At 39.7% G+C, this 13,220-nt stretch overlaps 1 protein-coding gene across 3 annotated transcripts in view; it reads right to left on the bottom strand.

Annotated features, from left to right (window-relative positions):
• The window catches only part of TTC29 (tetratricopeptide repeat domain 29), a 111,850-nt gene that overhangs the window by 93,668 nt on the left and 4,962 nt on the right, over window positions 1-13,220 (bottom strand). For 2 of the 3 annotated variants that reach the window (XM_083520075.1, XM_083520074.1), the window contains exons 2-4: window positions 9,690-9,731; window positions 6,409-6,503; window positions 4,068-4,151 (exon numbers count right to left, since the gene is read on the bottom strand). In XM_083520075.1, the coding sequence (XP_083376201.1) occupies window positions 4,068-4,151; window positions 6,409-6,497 (173 nt within the window). In that variant the 5' untranslated portion in view covers window positions 6,498-6,503; window positions 9,690-9,731. Of the gene's footprint in view, window positions 1-4,067; window positions 4,152-6,408; window positions 6,504-9,689; window positions 9,732-12,559; window positions 12,622-13,220 lie in introns of those variants that run through there. The other variant, XM_083520076.1, reaches the window with a different exon arrangement.

Consider the following 13,220-nt stretch of genomic DNA (forward strand, 5'->3'; position numbering starts at 1 on the left):
AAAGAGTGCTCACTAATGGTTCTTGGTCATCCTGGGGGAAAGTGGCAAGTGGTGGTGTAGGGTTCTGTCCTGGGCTTGTTGTTGTTCAACATCTTTATAAATGGCATGGATGAAGCTATTGAAGGGATGCTCATCAAGTTTTCAGATGACACCAAAGTGTCATCTGGCTTGGGTAGCCAAGACAGAATCAGGATTCAACATAATCCTGACTTGGCTTGGGTAGCCAAGACAGAATCAGGATTCAAGAGGACCTGAAAAGATTGGAGAACTGGGCCCAAACTAACAAAACGAATTTCAACAGGGACAAATGTAAGGTTCTACACTTAGGCAGGAAGAACCATCTGCACAAATATAAGATGGGAACACCTTGCTTGCCATTAGTACATGTAAAAAAGATCTTGGGGTTTTAGTAGACCACAAGCTTAATATGAGAAAATAATGTGATGCAGCCTAGAAAGACTAGGGTTTTCTAGGCTGCATCTACCAAAGTCTAGTGTCCTGAAGTTATAGTATTGCTCTATTTTGCCTTGGTCAGACCATACCTAGAGTACTGTGCCCAGTTCTGGGCACCACAATTTAAGAAGGATATTGACAAGCTGGAATGTGGGCAGAGGAGAGGGCGACCAAGATGACCAAGTCTTATGAGGAATGCTTGTGGGAATTAGGTATGTTTAGTCTGGTAAAGAGGAGAATGAGAGGAGATTTGAAAGCGATCTTCAAATATTATTATTTTTCATTAGGAAAAAAAATTCTATCAACTCAGATAAAATGCTAATAAGCTAGTCTTTCTCAAGCAGCAAGATTTAAAAGTATATCAAGAAAAAGTTATATTAGATCTTCCAGCAACTGCTTTACACACTAAGGTTCTTAATTTCTAAGGCTTCATAAGGGTGGTGACAAAGATGAGTTGAAACTGATTATGCATAGCTCCATTTTGGGATCTTCGGAGCTTTTAAATTATCTTTTCATAAATGCTTTAAAAGTTGTCTGGCACAGATATTAAAGAAGGTAATACACAGTACAATCCTGTGAATGTTTACTCAATAGAAAGTTTCAGTGTATTCAGTTGTAAGTATTTCCTTGTGTGTTTAGGATTGTAGTGACAATATCCCACCCCCAAAAGTATGGGACAGAGGTGTTTAGGTGTATACTTTTCTTTCCTAGAACTCTGATGTCTAGCAACTGTAACCAGGTGTAAAAGAACTAGAACTCAGTTGGATATATAAAAAAATAGGGGGCTTTTGAGCACTTACTCAGCCAAGCAAACAAGTTAAATCCATTTCGGGTTTCCTCTAGTGTCCTTTTTCAGCCAACAATTATTTTTTAGGGGGAGCGGACAATGTTAGTTGCTGCTATTGTTAGCCAGCTGACAGTCAAAGATCACCCCAAACACAGATCTGCCCTCTGGCATCCCTAACATGATACATCTATACAGACACACTGGTAAGATGTGCAGGTAATGGAAGGTGGAGAGAAGTAATGGGATAAGCAAGGGGTTGAGTGGGCTAGGTGCAGTAGGAGAGGCAGAAGTGATGCAAATTGATTACTATTTCAAGTCACAGATAGGTAGCCGTGTTGGTCTGCCATAATCAAAATTAAAAAGTTCCTTCCAGTAGCACCTTAAAGACCAACTAAGTTAGTTCTTGGTATGAGCTTTTGTGTGCATGCACACTTCTTCAGATACACAAGTCAGGGAGTTATATTTGGTTATTTCAAGTCAGGGAGTTATATTTGGTGAGCTGAGCTGAGCCAACTTGAATAAGCATCTAATGCTTAAGTCCCAGGCAGAAGATTCATAACCCTGAGAGGATTTCTCCCTTGCCTGGTAGAATGCAGAACCCATGTATCTAGGTAATATGTGAACTGTGCCTTGGCAATCTATACCGACCAACCTACCCCCTATCTCACTCACTACGAGTTTTCTCCTCTGCAGCAGATTTAGGGAGGGCATGTGGGGATGCAGAGTGGGAAGGGGAAATCATTGAAAATGGTTTCTCTCCTCATTCTTCTGACAGAAATTTTAACACCAGTGAGCAGCTCAGGTGGACATAACCCTATTTTTTAAAAAATGCTCAATTTCATAACACTACATTAGGAAGCTGCTCTAATGTACTCATCATACTGTACTATGTGCCTTTCATAAGAAAGCTGACTTGACTTTCCTACCAAAATGTGGAATTGTAATTGAGTATAAGCAGTCTTTCACTCTTCTACTTCTACTGAAGGTATAAGGAACACTAAAACAAAGGCACATTCAGCAGGTATTTCTCAACTGTACTAAACCTTATGGACACAGTTGGCATAATTTAGTATCCCTGGAATTACATTTTATTTCATTACAGGCTCCTATCTCTATCTGTCGTACTCAGGTACCAATTTAATTTATGTTTCTATACCTGTACTGCATTTTGTTAATTGTGAAATATTTAAAGTTTTCAGAATGTCAGTAAGGGTTTTTAATAGGCATCTAAAGCTAAACACAGTGAGCACCAATGGTATTTGTGGTGGGAAATACGATTTCTTTCCTTTATTGCAGCTAGAGGGACAATGCCCTGGCCTGTTGCTTTTAGGATAATTTATCAGCACTTCTTAATCTACTTTAATATTCTACATTTCATCTTTATTTTGGTTAGATTTAAATGAACAGCACAACTGTGCACAAGGAGACTTTGGGTGAGTTTTCCAAAAAAGTAATCTCTAATGTCATATTTCAACTCTTTTCTCCAAAAGCAATATTTTAACATGCCTGCTGTTAATTGTTTTGAAACAATCTCATTTTTGAATTTGCAATAGCACATAATAATATAAAGGGAAAGGAAGAATGTTACTGTGCAGTCCAGAATTTACTCTTGCACTTTGGTATCATTTGCAGTGCAATTGCAGCTTTAGTGATTTATCAACACATGTTATGAAGCATGGAGATTCTCTGTCCTGTGCCCTCCAATCTGAAGCATGACTGAAGTGAATAATGTGGCAGTGCTTCAGAGGTTTCCTCACCAGAAAAATGGACAGGAGAGAGAAAAGGGGCCAGAGTGCCACACTTACAGATGAACTCAGGGAAGCTGGCGTCTGCAAAAGTCACGGAGGCATGAATTCAGGTTCTTACACTGGATTTCGCAGAAATCCTAAACAGATCCCAGCAGCAAGGAATCAAAAATTGAATGGGCCTTCAGCCTGAAGTCATATGACGGGCTGCCCCAAGCAAGTATTTTTAAATAGTTGTCTCACTTTCAAATGTTAGTCTTTTTTCACTTGTCTTGCTTTAATAAGAAGGCTAGTGATTGGATACCTATGGTGAATGAGCTTGCACAATAAGAATGAAGGGTACTGTTACATGAAATAAAGAATGTTCTGGAGGGGGAGAATGGAGGCGATCAGACAGCAACTCCTCCAGGTATCTACCCTTGCAAAAAGAATCACATTTAGACTTCAATAAAATGCTCTTTTGCAAGTCAAAGGCAAACTCTGCTTGCAACTACAATACTGAACCCTAAGGTAGCAATTCCTGAATTATGGCGTTAATTTCAGGGTCACAGACAAAACAAGGGCAAAAGTTGGGATAATGACCTACATCAAAATGCTGCTATGCATACAACTATTTTTAAACACTATGTAGAAACAGCAGTGATTCTGCTGTGTAAACTGTGTGGGAAATTGCACTTTTCCCCAGGCTGACTTTGGACAGTGGGTTTTAGAGAACCAGGGAACATTACAGAGTTAAGTACTGCAAATCACAATAGTATATTTCAGAAAGTAAAAATTCAGCCCTAAGTGAGAGGCTTTACAAAAACCAAGGAAGAAAAATACGTTTTAATTACTGACAAACAATTAAATGCTGCAAATCTACTTTGGTAAGTCGGTGAATTAACACAAGCATTGAACTGAATGCTTTGATATATGCAAGATAAGTAGCAGTGAAACATAATTATTTAATATCAGTTTTAATTTTTAAATGCCATGTTCCTCAGAAAATTGCCTGAGGAACTTTAGATTTCAATGAATAAGACTAGAAAGAAAGAAAACAATAAACTTTCAGTATAAAAATGCCTCAGAAAGACCTTACTTACGCAGCAGCCTCTTGTTTTGACAATCCTTTGATATGCTTGGCCAAATAACGATCGATGGCATCTTTGCCTTTGATCAAATGCATCCTAAATTTAAATAAAAAAAATTAAAGAACAGTGAGGTGACTTAACATCAAAATCTGCTACATGTATTATGTATTAACCTTTGCCAAGCAAAGACAGATAAATATTAAAATATTGACAAAGTATTTTATCTACATGTACAAGTATCACTTTACCTTTTGGGTCTGCAGCTAATTCAAACCTTTATTTTGTAGAAAAGTACACTTGGCTTTAGCGAAAGGCTCCTTTTATTCATGACTTTCACTTTTAGTACATAAATAATAAACCTTATTGGACTCCATGTTTTGCAATGATTGGGAAGTAAACGTGCATCTTCTCTCTCAAGTGCAATGACCACAATGAGCATTATTTGAGTTGGGCAAGATACATTTAGACTGAAATCGTAACCCCTATTTACCGGGGAGTAATCCTAACTAAATTCAACGGAATTTCCTTTTGAGGAGGATTTCTCTGTTATTTTTTGAAAATCAGGTTTAATCACAAATGTTTTGAAATATTAGCACAGAGTTCTATCTAACCCATGTGAAAAAGTCAGGGCATAACCCAGTAACAAACTGCTTTAGATAATGCCAACCGATGGCAGTTCACAAAATCCTAGTAACATTTTGATAAGATATAACATTTGAGAAACCTCTCTGTGGGACAAGAAGCTACAGTTAGAACCGGATATGGAACAACTGATTGGTTCAAAATTGGGAAAGGAGTACGACAAGGCTGCATATTGTCTCCCTGCTTATTTAACTTATATGCAGAATTCATCATGCGAAAGGCTGGGCTGGATGAATCCCTAGCCGGAATTAAGATTGCTGGAAGAAATATCAACAACCTCAGATATGCAGATGACACAACCTTGATAGCAGAAAGTGAGGAGGAATTAAAGAACCTTTTAATGAGGGTGAAAGAGGAGAGCGCAAAATATGGTCTGAAGCTCAACATCAAAAAAACGAAGATCATGGCCACTGGTCCCATCACCTCCTGGCAAATAGAAGGGGAAGAAATGGAGGCAGTGAGAGATTTTACTTTCTTGGGCTCCATGATCACTGCAGATGGTGACAGCAGCCACGAAATTAAAAGACGCCTTCTCCTTGGGAGAAAGGCGATGGCAAACCTAGACAGCATCTTAAAAAGCAGAGACATCACCTTACCAACAAAGGTCCGTATAGTAAAAGCTATGGTTTTCCCAGTAGTGATGTATGGAAGTGAGAGCTGGACCATAAAGAAGGCTGATCCCCGAAGAATTGATGCTTTTGAATTATGGTGCTGGAGGAGACTCTTGAGAGTCCCATGGACTGCAAGAAGATCAAACCTCTCCATTCTTAAGGAAATCAGCCCTGAGTGCTCACTGGAAGGACAGATCGCGAAGCTGAGGCTCCAATACTTTGGCCACCTCATGAGAAGAGAAGACTGCCTGGAAAAGACCCTGATGTTGGGAAAGATGGAGGGCACAAGGAGAAGGGGGCGACAGAGGACGAGATGGCTGGACAGTGTTCTCGAAGCTACCAGCATGAGTTTGACCAAACTGCAGGAGGCAGTGGAAGACAGAAGTGCCTGGCGTGCTCTGGTCCATGGGGTCACGAAGAGTCGGACACGACTAAATGACTAAACAACAACAACATTTGAGCACAACTGAGACCCAATGCATTCATTACTTCAAACTCAGGGAACTAAGTCAAATAATGCTTTCAATTAAAAATAAATAAATTCAAATGTAGCTTCCTGAGGGGGGAAATATAGTGAATTGGTAAGAAACTTTAGAGACCGTGGGTGGTATCCAGTGCTGTCCCCTTCACTGATGGATAGCACTGTCAACCTAAAGCAGAGGAAGACTGGTTTGTGTGATTTCCTCTCTCCTCCAGGCCCCTGTGCCTTCACCTATCCCCCCAACAGGCTCTTTTTTATACCTAGACCACCTGCCCATTTACTTACAAAAACAGCTACTATTGAGAATCCATAAATATTAAAAATGCCTCTCCATTTTAATTTCAGCTCCACTATTTTGTACTTCTATCACAAGGCACACAGTTTGACTTTTATTGTGACTTGGTCATCAGCAGAAAGGGGAGGGAGACGTAAAGTTTTAAAACACTCTAATTACACATTAATTGACTGCATACAGTCCCTCTCAGAATCAATTAGTGCACAGGTCTGATTCTTTCTCACTGCTGGCCTGTACCTCAATGTGCTCCTTCAGTACTTTAGCTTTAAAGAGTGGTACACTCAACTGAGACATAATAAACAAACAAATACAAGAAACACACACCTTGCAAGTTCTGGTGATGGGCATCTCATCTCTTCCTTACTTGGATGCGCTTTGGGGGTTCGCACTGGCACAGGAAGGAATATATTCATCTTGAACTAAATAAATAAATACAGAATTGTCAGAAATTCATGTCACATAGTTTTCACTTTTCTTAGACATTCATTACAGGTGTGTTGTTCGGTGTAAACTATACTAGTTGTTCAGAGGTTTCGCAGCACCAAGATATCAGCAGAGCTTTTAGTCACTGTGAAATTGACTCATTAGATACCCATCATAATAAACAGAGACCCCTCATAGCACACACCAATTTGAAATCAACTTGGAGTAAGAGCAGCAATGAAGAGATGTTATCCCAAAACCATATTTTAACTAGGAATGCAAAACTTCCAAGAATATTGGGAGACATAAAAGTAACAATGAAAGCACAGAGAAGTTTTTGTTGTTCTTTTTTTAAAAAATAAAAACAGGGATTTCAAGAACATTCTAAGTATTTGTAGATTGAAATATTAGATTTGGTTATATTCACTGGCCCAGAAACAGTGCTTGCAATAGAACCGCTCTCTTATCATCATGTAGGCATGAGACAAATCTATGTTTGATAATGGAGCAGGTGGGAAATTAATACATAGAATATTGTGATCATACTACTAGACTTCATGTTGAACAGGGAAAACAAAAACATAGCTATTTTTGTAACAGTGATAGTACAAGTTGCCTACAAGTATCTCAACTTAGCATTTCCCAGCATTTAACTGTAACATTCAGTTTCACTGTTTTTCTTTCTAACTGAACATTTGCAACAAATTTCCAACTCCTGTATATTAGAATGTAACCCCAATTTTAAATAATGACCCAACAAGTACTTATTTTAACAGCCTTACATTTCAGTAGCTATAAGAACATTGCTTATGGAACACTAACATGTTACAACGACAACATAATGATAGTAACTTAATACAACAATTAGTTTTATATGAGCACAAGCTTTATTTCTTTTAAGCAGAACAACAACAAAAAGCCATTAGACAGAGCAGTCTAGCTTGTCATTTTGAAGTTCATAAATGCTAATAGGACTTTTTTGTCACATAGAGCACTGTGTTCTTTTCCCCACGTACTCAGCTTACACTTCCCACCATTAAAGTTACAGCTGCCAGTTCCTTCATTTTGCAAGTCTATGATCTGAGAATGTTAGCAGCAGGAGCACCCTTACTCTTAAATTTGGTTTAATGTAGATATTGTAAGCCCTGCTGGCAGGCCTCAAGGCACAAACTTTTAATGGAGCCAGAAACACAGCGTTGTAAAAATGGAGAGAAGGTTCTCCAATTGTTAGAGATATGTTATTCCAAGGAAATTTAGTTTGCTTTACAAGTACGGAATAGCTGATAGTAGTTAAAAAGTAAAAATAAGCAACAGAGCCTCTGCTGTTGTTAGATCAAGACTAATGATAATCCCCACTTCAGAAGTGCAGTCTTTTGAATTCAAACTTTTTTCATTTGGACCTTCTGAATAAATTAAAAATGAAGGGCAAACATATCTAGAGACTGGGTTCAGTTCATAATTAACCCAATTTTGCCCTAGCACCAGCCCTTCCCACAACCAAAGCCACTAACCTCCCTTGTTTTGCCGAAACCTATCTGGGGTCAGTGATTAAAAGGGACTTTGTTAGGCCATGTAACAGCACTGTGTGTCTCAAGATTCCTGGAAAATTGCAGGTTCCACTATAATCCCAGTGATTCTGGCAAGCGTGATGAGATTGCTGGAGTGTTCCAGGATTTAGTCAAGGCAGCAGAAGCAGAAGCAACAACTGCATCAGGAATGGACTTTGGTCTTTCAAATTTCAGTGGTGACCTGTGCGAAGCTAAAATTTGCTCCCCACCTCTCGCCTTCCATTCTGCTCAATTCACTACATCATAGTTGTGATGCCCTGTTGCTCTCTAGGTTTGGTGCTCAGTGTGGTGGAACCAGTTGCACTGCCCTAAAACCTCCTCTGATTGCATGCTACCTCCCGGAAAGTTTTGGAAAAAGTGAAAGAGGCAGCAGGGAATGGCAATCATTATTGCCTCATTTTGTTCCTAGTTATATCACCAAGTGTGTGATTAGACCTAAAACTTAAATGGGCTGATCTGAATTGAGCCCATTCCAAAGTACGTGAAAGAAAGCTTGCCCATTACTAATCAAGACACAGAATAATGTATATAAATCAGGTCTTTCTCTTAGGGAAAACTCCATTTGACAGGATAATTGCCATGAGAATGTGCAAACAAAGTAAATAAAAAACTTCTTAGGGGATGTATTCAGGTTCAGCTTAAAATGCAGATTGACAGGCCAGCAGCAGGTGAAGAAGAGTGACAGTACATTGTCACTGAAAAGTTGAACAGTGCTTAATGAAGCCAAATAAAATCTCATTTACTTATTTAAGAGATTTATATGCTGCCATTCAGGCTTACAAAGGCAGCTTACAAAACAAACTGAATAATAGATGTTGACAGGTTTTGATCTGTTTTACTGTTAATTTTTGCTGATAATTTTAATATTTCTTGTAAACCACTTAGAGATTTTATTATAATCAAAAGATGTATACATTTTCTTAAAGAAAGAAAAAATAAAACATATAAAATACACAAAGTTGTAATATGAGGAAGTATTACCCAGAATACCACTCTAAACCATTTTACTGCAAAATAAAAATAACAGCAATTTATTTCTACACATTAGTGAGTCTGTGAATACTATGACCAACAAGTACGCAATGCCATCTTTAGATGTATCAGTGGTTTGTGGCCAGAATACCATTTTTGAAATCAGAATAAAACCGAAAGCAGCGTATTTTCATCAATGACATCAGAAGAAAGGCTATGGGGTAGTTGTTACCACGCGGTGTTCACTTTAATTCACTCCATATGGCAAAATATACTGAAACATTTGTGTCTATCAGCTCACCATATTTTTCTACTCATGGCACTGCGCATGTCAAAACTAGAAGTTTGCCGTGACTTGTGAACGCTTCCCCACCCACCTAATAAGCGACTGCATATGAGCAGTTTGCCACATAACCAAGAGCCATGGGTGTAGCCAGGATGTTTCTTGGGGAGGGGGGGAGAGAACCTCAGTTAACTATGTATTTTTATTGATTTTTATTGATGGGGGGGTAGCTGCCCCTCCTTGCCCCCCTGGCTATGCCCATGCCAAGAGCTGCTACTAGAGTGCCATAAACATCTCAAAATTAGAACAGAGATTATTCAAACTGTATGAATAATGAACCAAAGATGATAAACTCTTACAGCTTAATGATGTGCAGTGCTGTGCTTGTTCTTTTAGGATACCTAAAAAAGAAAGAAATGCACTTTAAACACATATCAGACAAAGAAATTGATAAATTGTTAAGCGTTAGCAAAGTGTCCCTCATGGCAGGCACCACAGAGGTGGGGATTGTACACTGCAAGGCTACCAGGGGACTGCAGTGTGTCTTTGCATATTCTGTGCATACTCTACACTCCCTGCCACAATTGCTGTCATGGAGAGCTGAGAGCAGGTTTGCCCTGACTAGAAGCACACTCAAGTGCAGCACTTTATCTGACCCCACAGGATTGGCTGGTAATTGAATATTCAATATGGTAGGAAAAGTAAAGGAGTACACCACAGGACCAGGAGCTAAACTCCTCAAACCCCTTCTGCCCCTAGCATTTGTGAATCAAATTGCATCTGGGTTGTTTCTTGGTTACATGAATAGTGTGACAGTTCTTGGGAACTAGTTTAGACAGATAAGTAGATAGACAGATGCCGTAAGACTCTAATCCTGTACACGGTGACATGTGAGTAAACCCACTGATTTCAATGGGACTGACTACTGAATAGATGTGTAATAATGTTTGCAGCATAACCATATGCACATTTTCTAAATGCTTGTGACCTAATAAATTTGTTAAAGCTTTTTTGGTGTCTGCTGCAAACCTGGACCACCGTTTCTGCTGCATTTGGATCGAGTCACCCAACTTCCATAAACTATGCTAATTTTAAAATGAGTGGCAAATTCCAGAAAGAACTACCAAATGTTCAGAATGTTAAAATCATTTCTGAAAAATAAGCACCTGATTTATATATTCCTGAAAAATAACCATCTTATCTATTTACAGTCTGAATAAATCCCCTCCTACAAAACAATGAAACATACCTTATCCCAAAAAAAAGCTGGCAAACTTCCTCCTTGTGGGTAGCCAATACACATTACCAGATACACAGTGTTGCTTTTGTCACCCAAATTGTTACAAAAGAAGCACATTTTCCATCTTAATTCCAGCAGAAGAGTTGCAGGGATTAGCAGGGCAGAATGGCTATTGATTGATTGATTAAATTTCAATGCTGTCCTTCATCCAAGGCAGTTTACAATATAAAAATACAAAAATACAGAGCACAGCAACACACACACACACACAGTTTAAAAATACATAAATTGTTTAATTAGCCAAAATCCTAATTTAATCACCCAGTCATTCTTCTATGCCTTCAGGCAGCTTTTTGCCCCCACACTAGGCTCTGTAACAAAGTTAGCCACCCCCCATAAGGGGAAGGAAAATGTCTCTGAGGGTATTTGCAGTGGATTATAAATGGGTATAGGAGGAGATAAACACCCCACCCCACTGCCAACCCTTTCCCAGCCCTGCTATCTTGGCAAATGTGGGGCTAGGATTGCAAATGTGTTAGCATAACATCTAGTTTGGCCCTGTCTGTTGCTGAAGGCCTTTTCAAATGTACCTGCAGCAAACTCACAAAAACTGATGCTTGAGCTATAATTGCACTACCCCAATCCAGTTCTAGAATAGCTACAAGCAGTGGCTTATATAATAGATGGGACGGGGATAGTGTGCAACAGCAAGCAAAAAATACGTGCAGGGAAATGTTAATACAATCATCTTGAAAGAAAAACAGTCCAGGAGTTCACTATGAAATGCAGAAAACCTACACAGTCCAGGAGAAAGAAAAATAGTCCAGGAGTTCACTATGAAATGCAGAAAACCTACACCTCACCAAGTAACAAACTGTATCTACTTAAAGTTATTGTGTAAAAAGCTGAGGATCTACATACACATATCTTGCCATAATGTTACATTCTGAAGCAGGGAGAATCCTTCTAGAACTGTAAAGTTACGACATAAAAGCAACAGAATGTCATTTTAACAAAGGACTAGCGATTTAAAAAAAACCTTCTTTGAGAGGTTTGGGGGTGAATTGTCCAAACTGGCCTAATTGGAGAAGAATTCCTACATCAAAAGCAATTTCACCGTGTTCTTAATCAGCTAGAGATATTACACTATTGCTCTTGAAAGGATTAGTGCTAAAGTGCAGGGCATGCCACCCAAAAGAAGCAGTTTCAAAGGGACAGTTCTTGCTTTCTGTGATGATTTTGATTGCCTGGGATCCTTTCTCTTGCCTATACTGTACTTGGAAAGGTTCAAGACAAGCTTTTTCGTGATTGGCGAAGGGTTGACAAGACTGGGTTCTCTTATTGACATTTATAATTTCCCTTTGCTACTATTCAGTAAAACCTTAAATAATATCTATGTTGTTGTTGTTTTGTCATTTAGTCGTGTCCGACTCTTCGTGACCCCATGGACCAGAGCACGCCAGGCACTCCTGTCTTCCACTGCCTCCCGCAGTTTGGTCAAACTCATGCTGGTAGCTTCGAGAACACTATCCAACCATCTTGTCCTCTGTCGTCCTCTTCTCCTTGTGCCCTCCATCTTTCCCAACATCAGGGTCTTTTCCAGGGAGCCTTCTCTTCTCATGAGGTGGCCAAAGTATTGGAGCCTCAGCTTCAGGATCTGTCCTTCCAGTGAGCACTCAGGGCTGACTTCCTTAAGAATGGATAGGTTTGATCTTGCAGTCCATGGGACTCTCAAGAGTCTCCTCCAGCACCATAATTCAAAATACTATCTATATCCTCCCGCAAAAGTATCAGGTATACCCCCCACCCATTTTTGTGTGTAACATTTGTATATCCTAACTTAAAACATGGAAGTAACTTAGCTAGGCATGCTCAAGCACATTGATTTCAGTTGGCATAAGTCAGTTTAACTGTTGGCTGTGGGCTTGTACGCTTATTTTCGCCCTTAAATAAATATTGAATTAGAAGTTTCCCTGCCTATTGACTTACTTAAGGCAAATCCTTTTTAATGAAACACATTTCAAATCGCTTCAGACTACTGTGGCAGCAAAATAACCACTCCACCTCTAACCAGCATGATGAATACAGAAATGCAGCCTTGGAGGGAGTTCTGAAATATTGCATTTACTTGCTTTTAAAAAGACTGGACAGCTACACGAATCTGACGAGGGTCTTGCTGTTCAGTTAGCGAGAGAAACTGCGTTTCCACTGCGTCCTCTTCGTCTCTCCCCCCCCCACCAAAGGTTTCTCGCAGGGCGTCCGAGATCTTGCGCGGCTGTGTTGTACATTTTAGAGGGTCAACACCTATTAAAGTGAAGCATGACTGACAACTGCAAAATGATTCTTCCGGAGCTAAAATGTGCCCGATTACATTTATGTATATATATATTCTCCGCTGCGCTTCCGCTCGCCAGCAGTTTTAGCTCTGGAGCGTCTGAAAGCACCTTTTGCTTTCCAGCTTTGCGCTTCTCAGTTCCCAAATCCCAAGGAGGCAACTAATCGTGATCGGGGATCAGGAGCGATTTATTTGAACACCAGACGGCACAGCAATCTGTCAACACACACAGCCGGGAATGGGGGGGGGGGGAGAGAAAAAGAAGACCCCACTGATCTCGGATCTTCGTCGCCCCCCCCCCGCCATCTTCCCCAC

Source organism: Podarcis liolepis (genome assembly GCF_965112155.1).
Source record: "Podarcis liolepis genome assembly, chromosome: 9".
NCBI classification, from domain to species: Eukaryota; Metazoa; Chordata; class Lepidosauria; order Squamata; family Lacertidae; genus Podarcis; species Podarcis liolepis.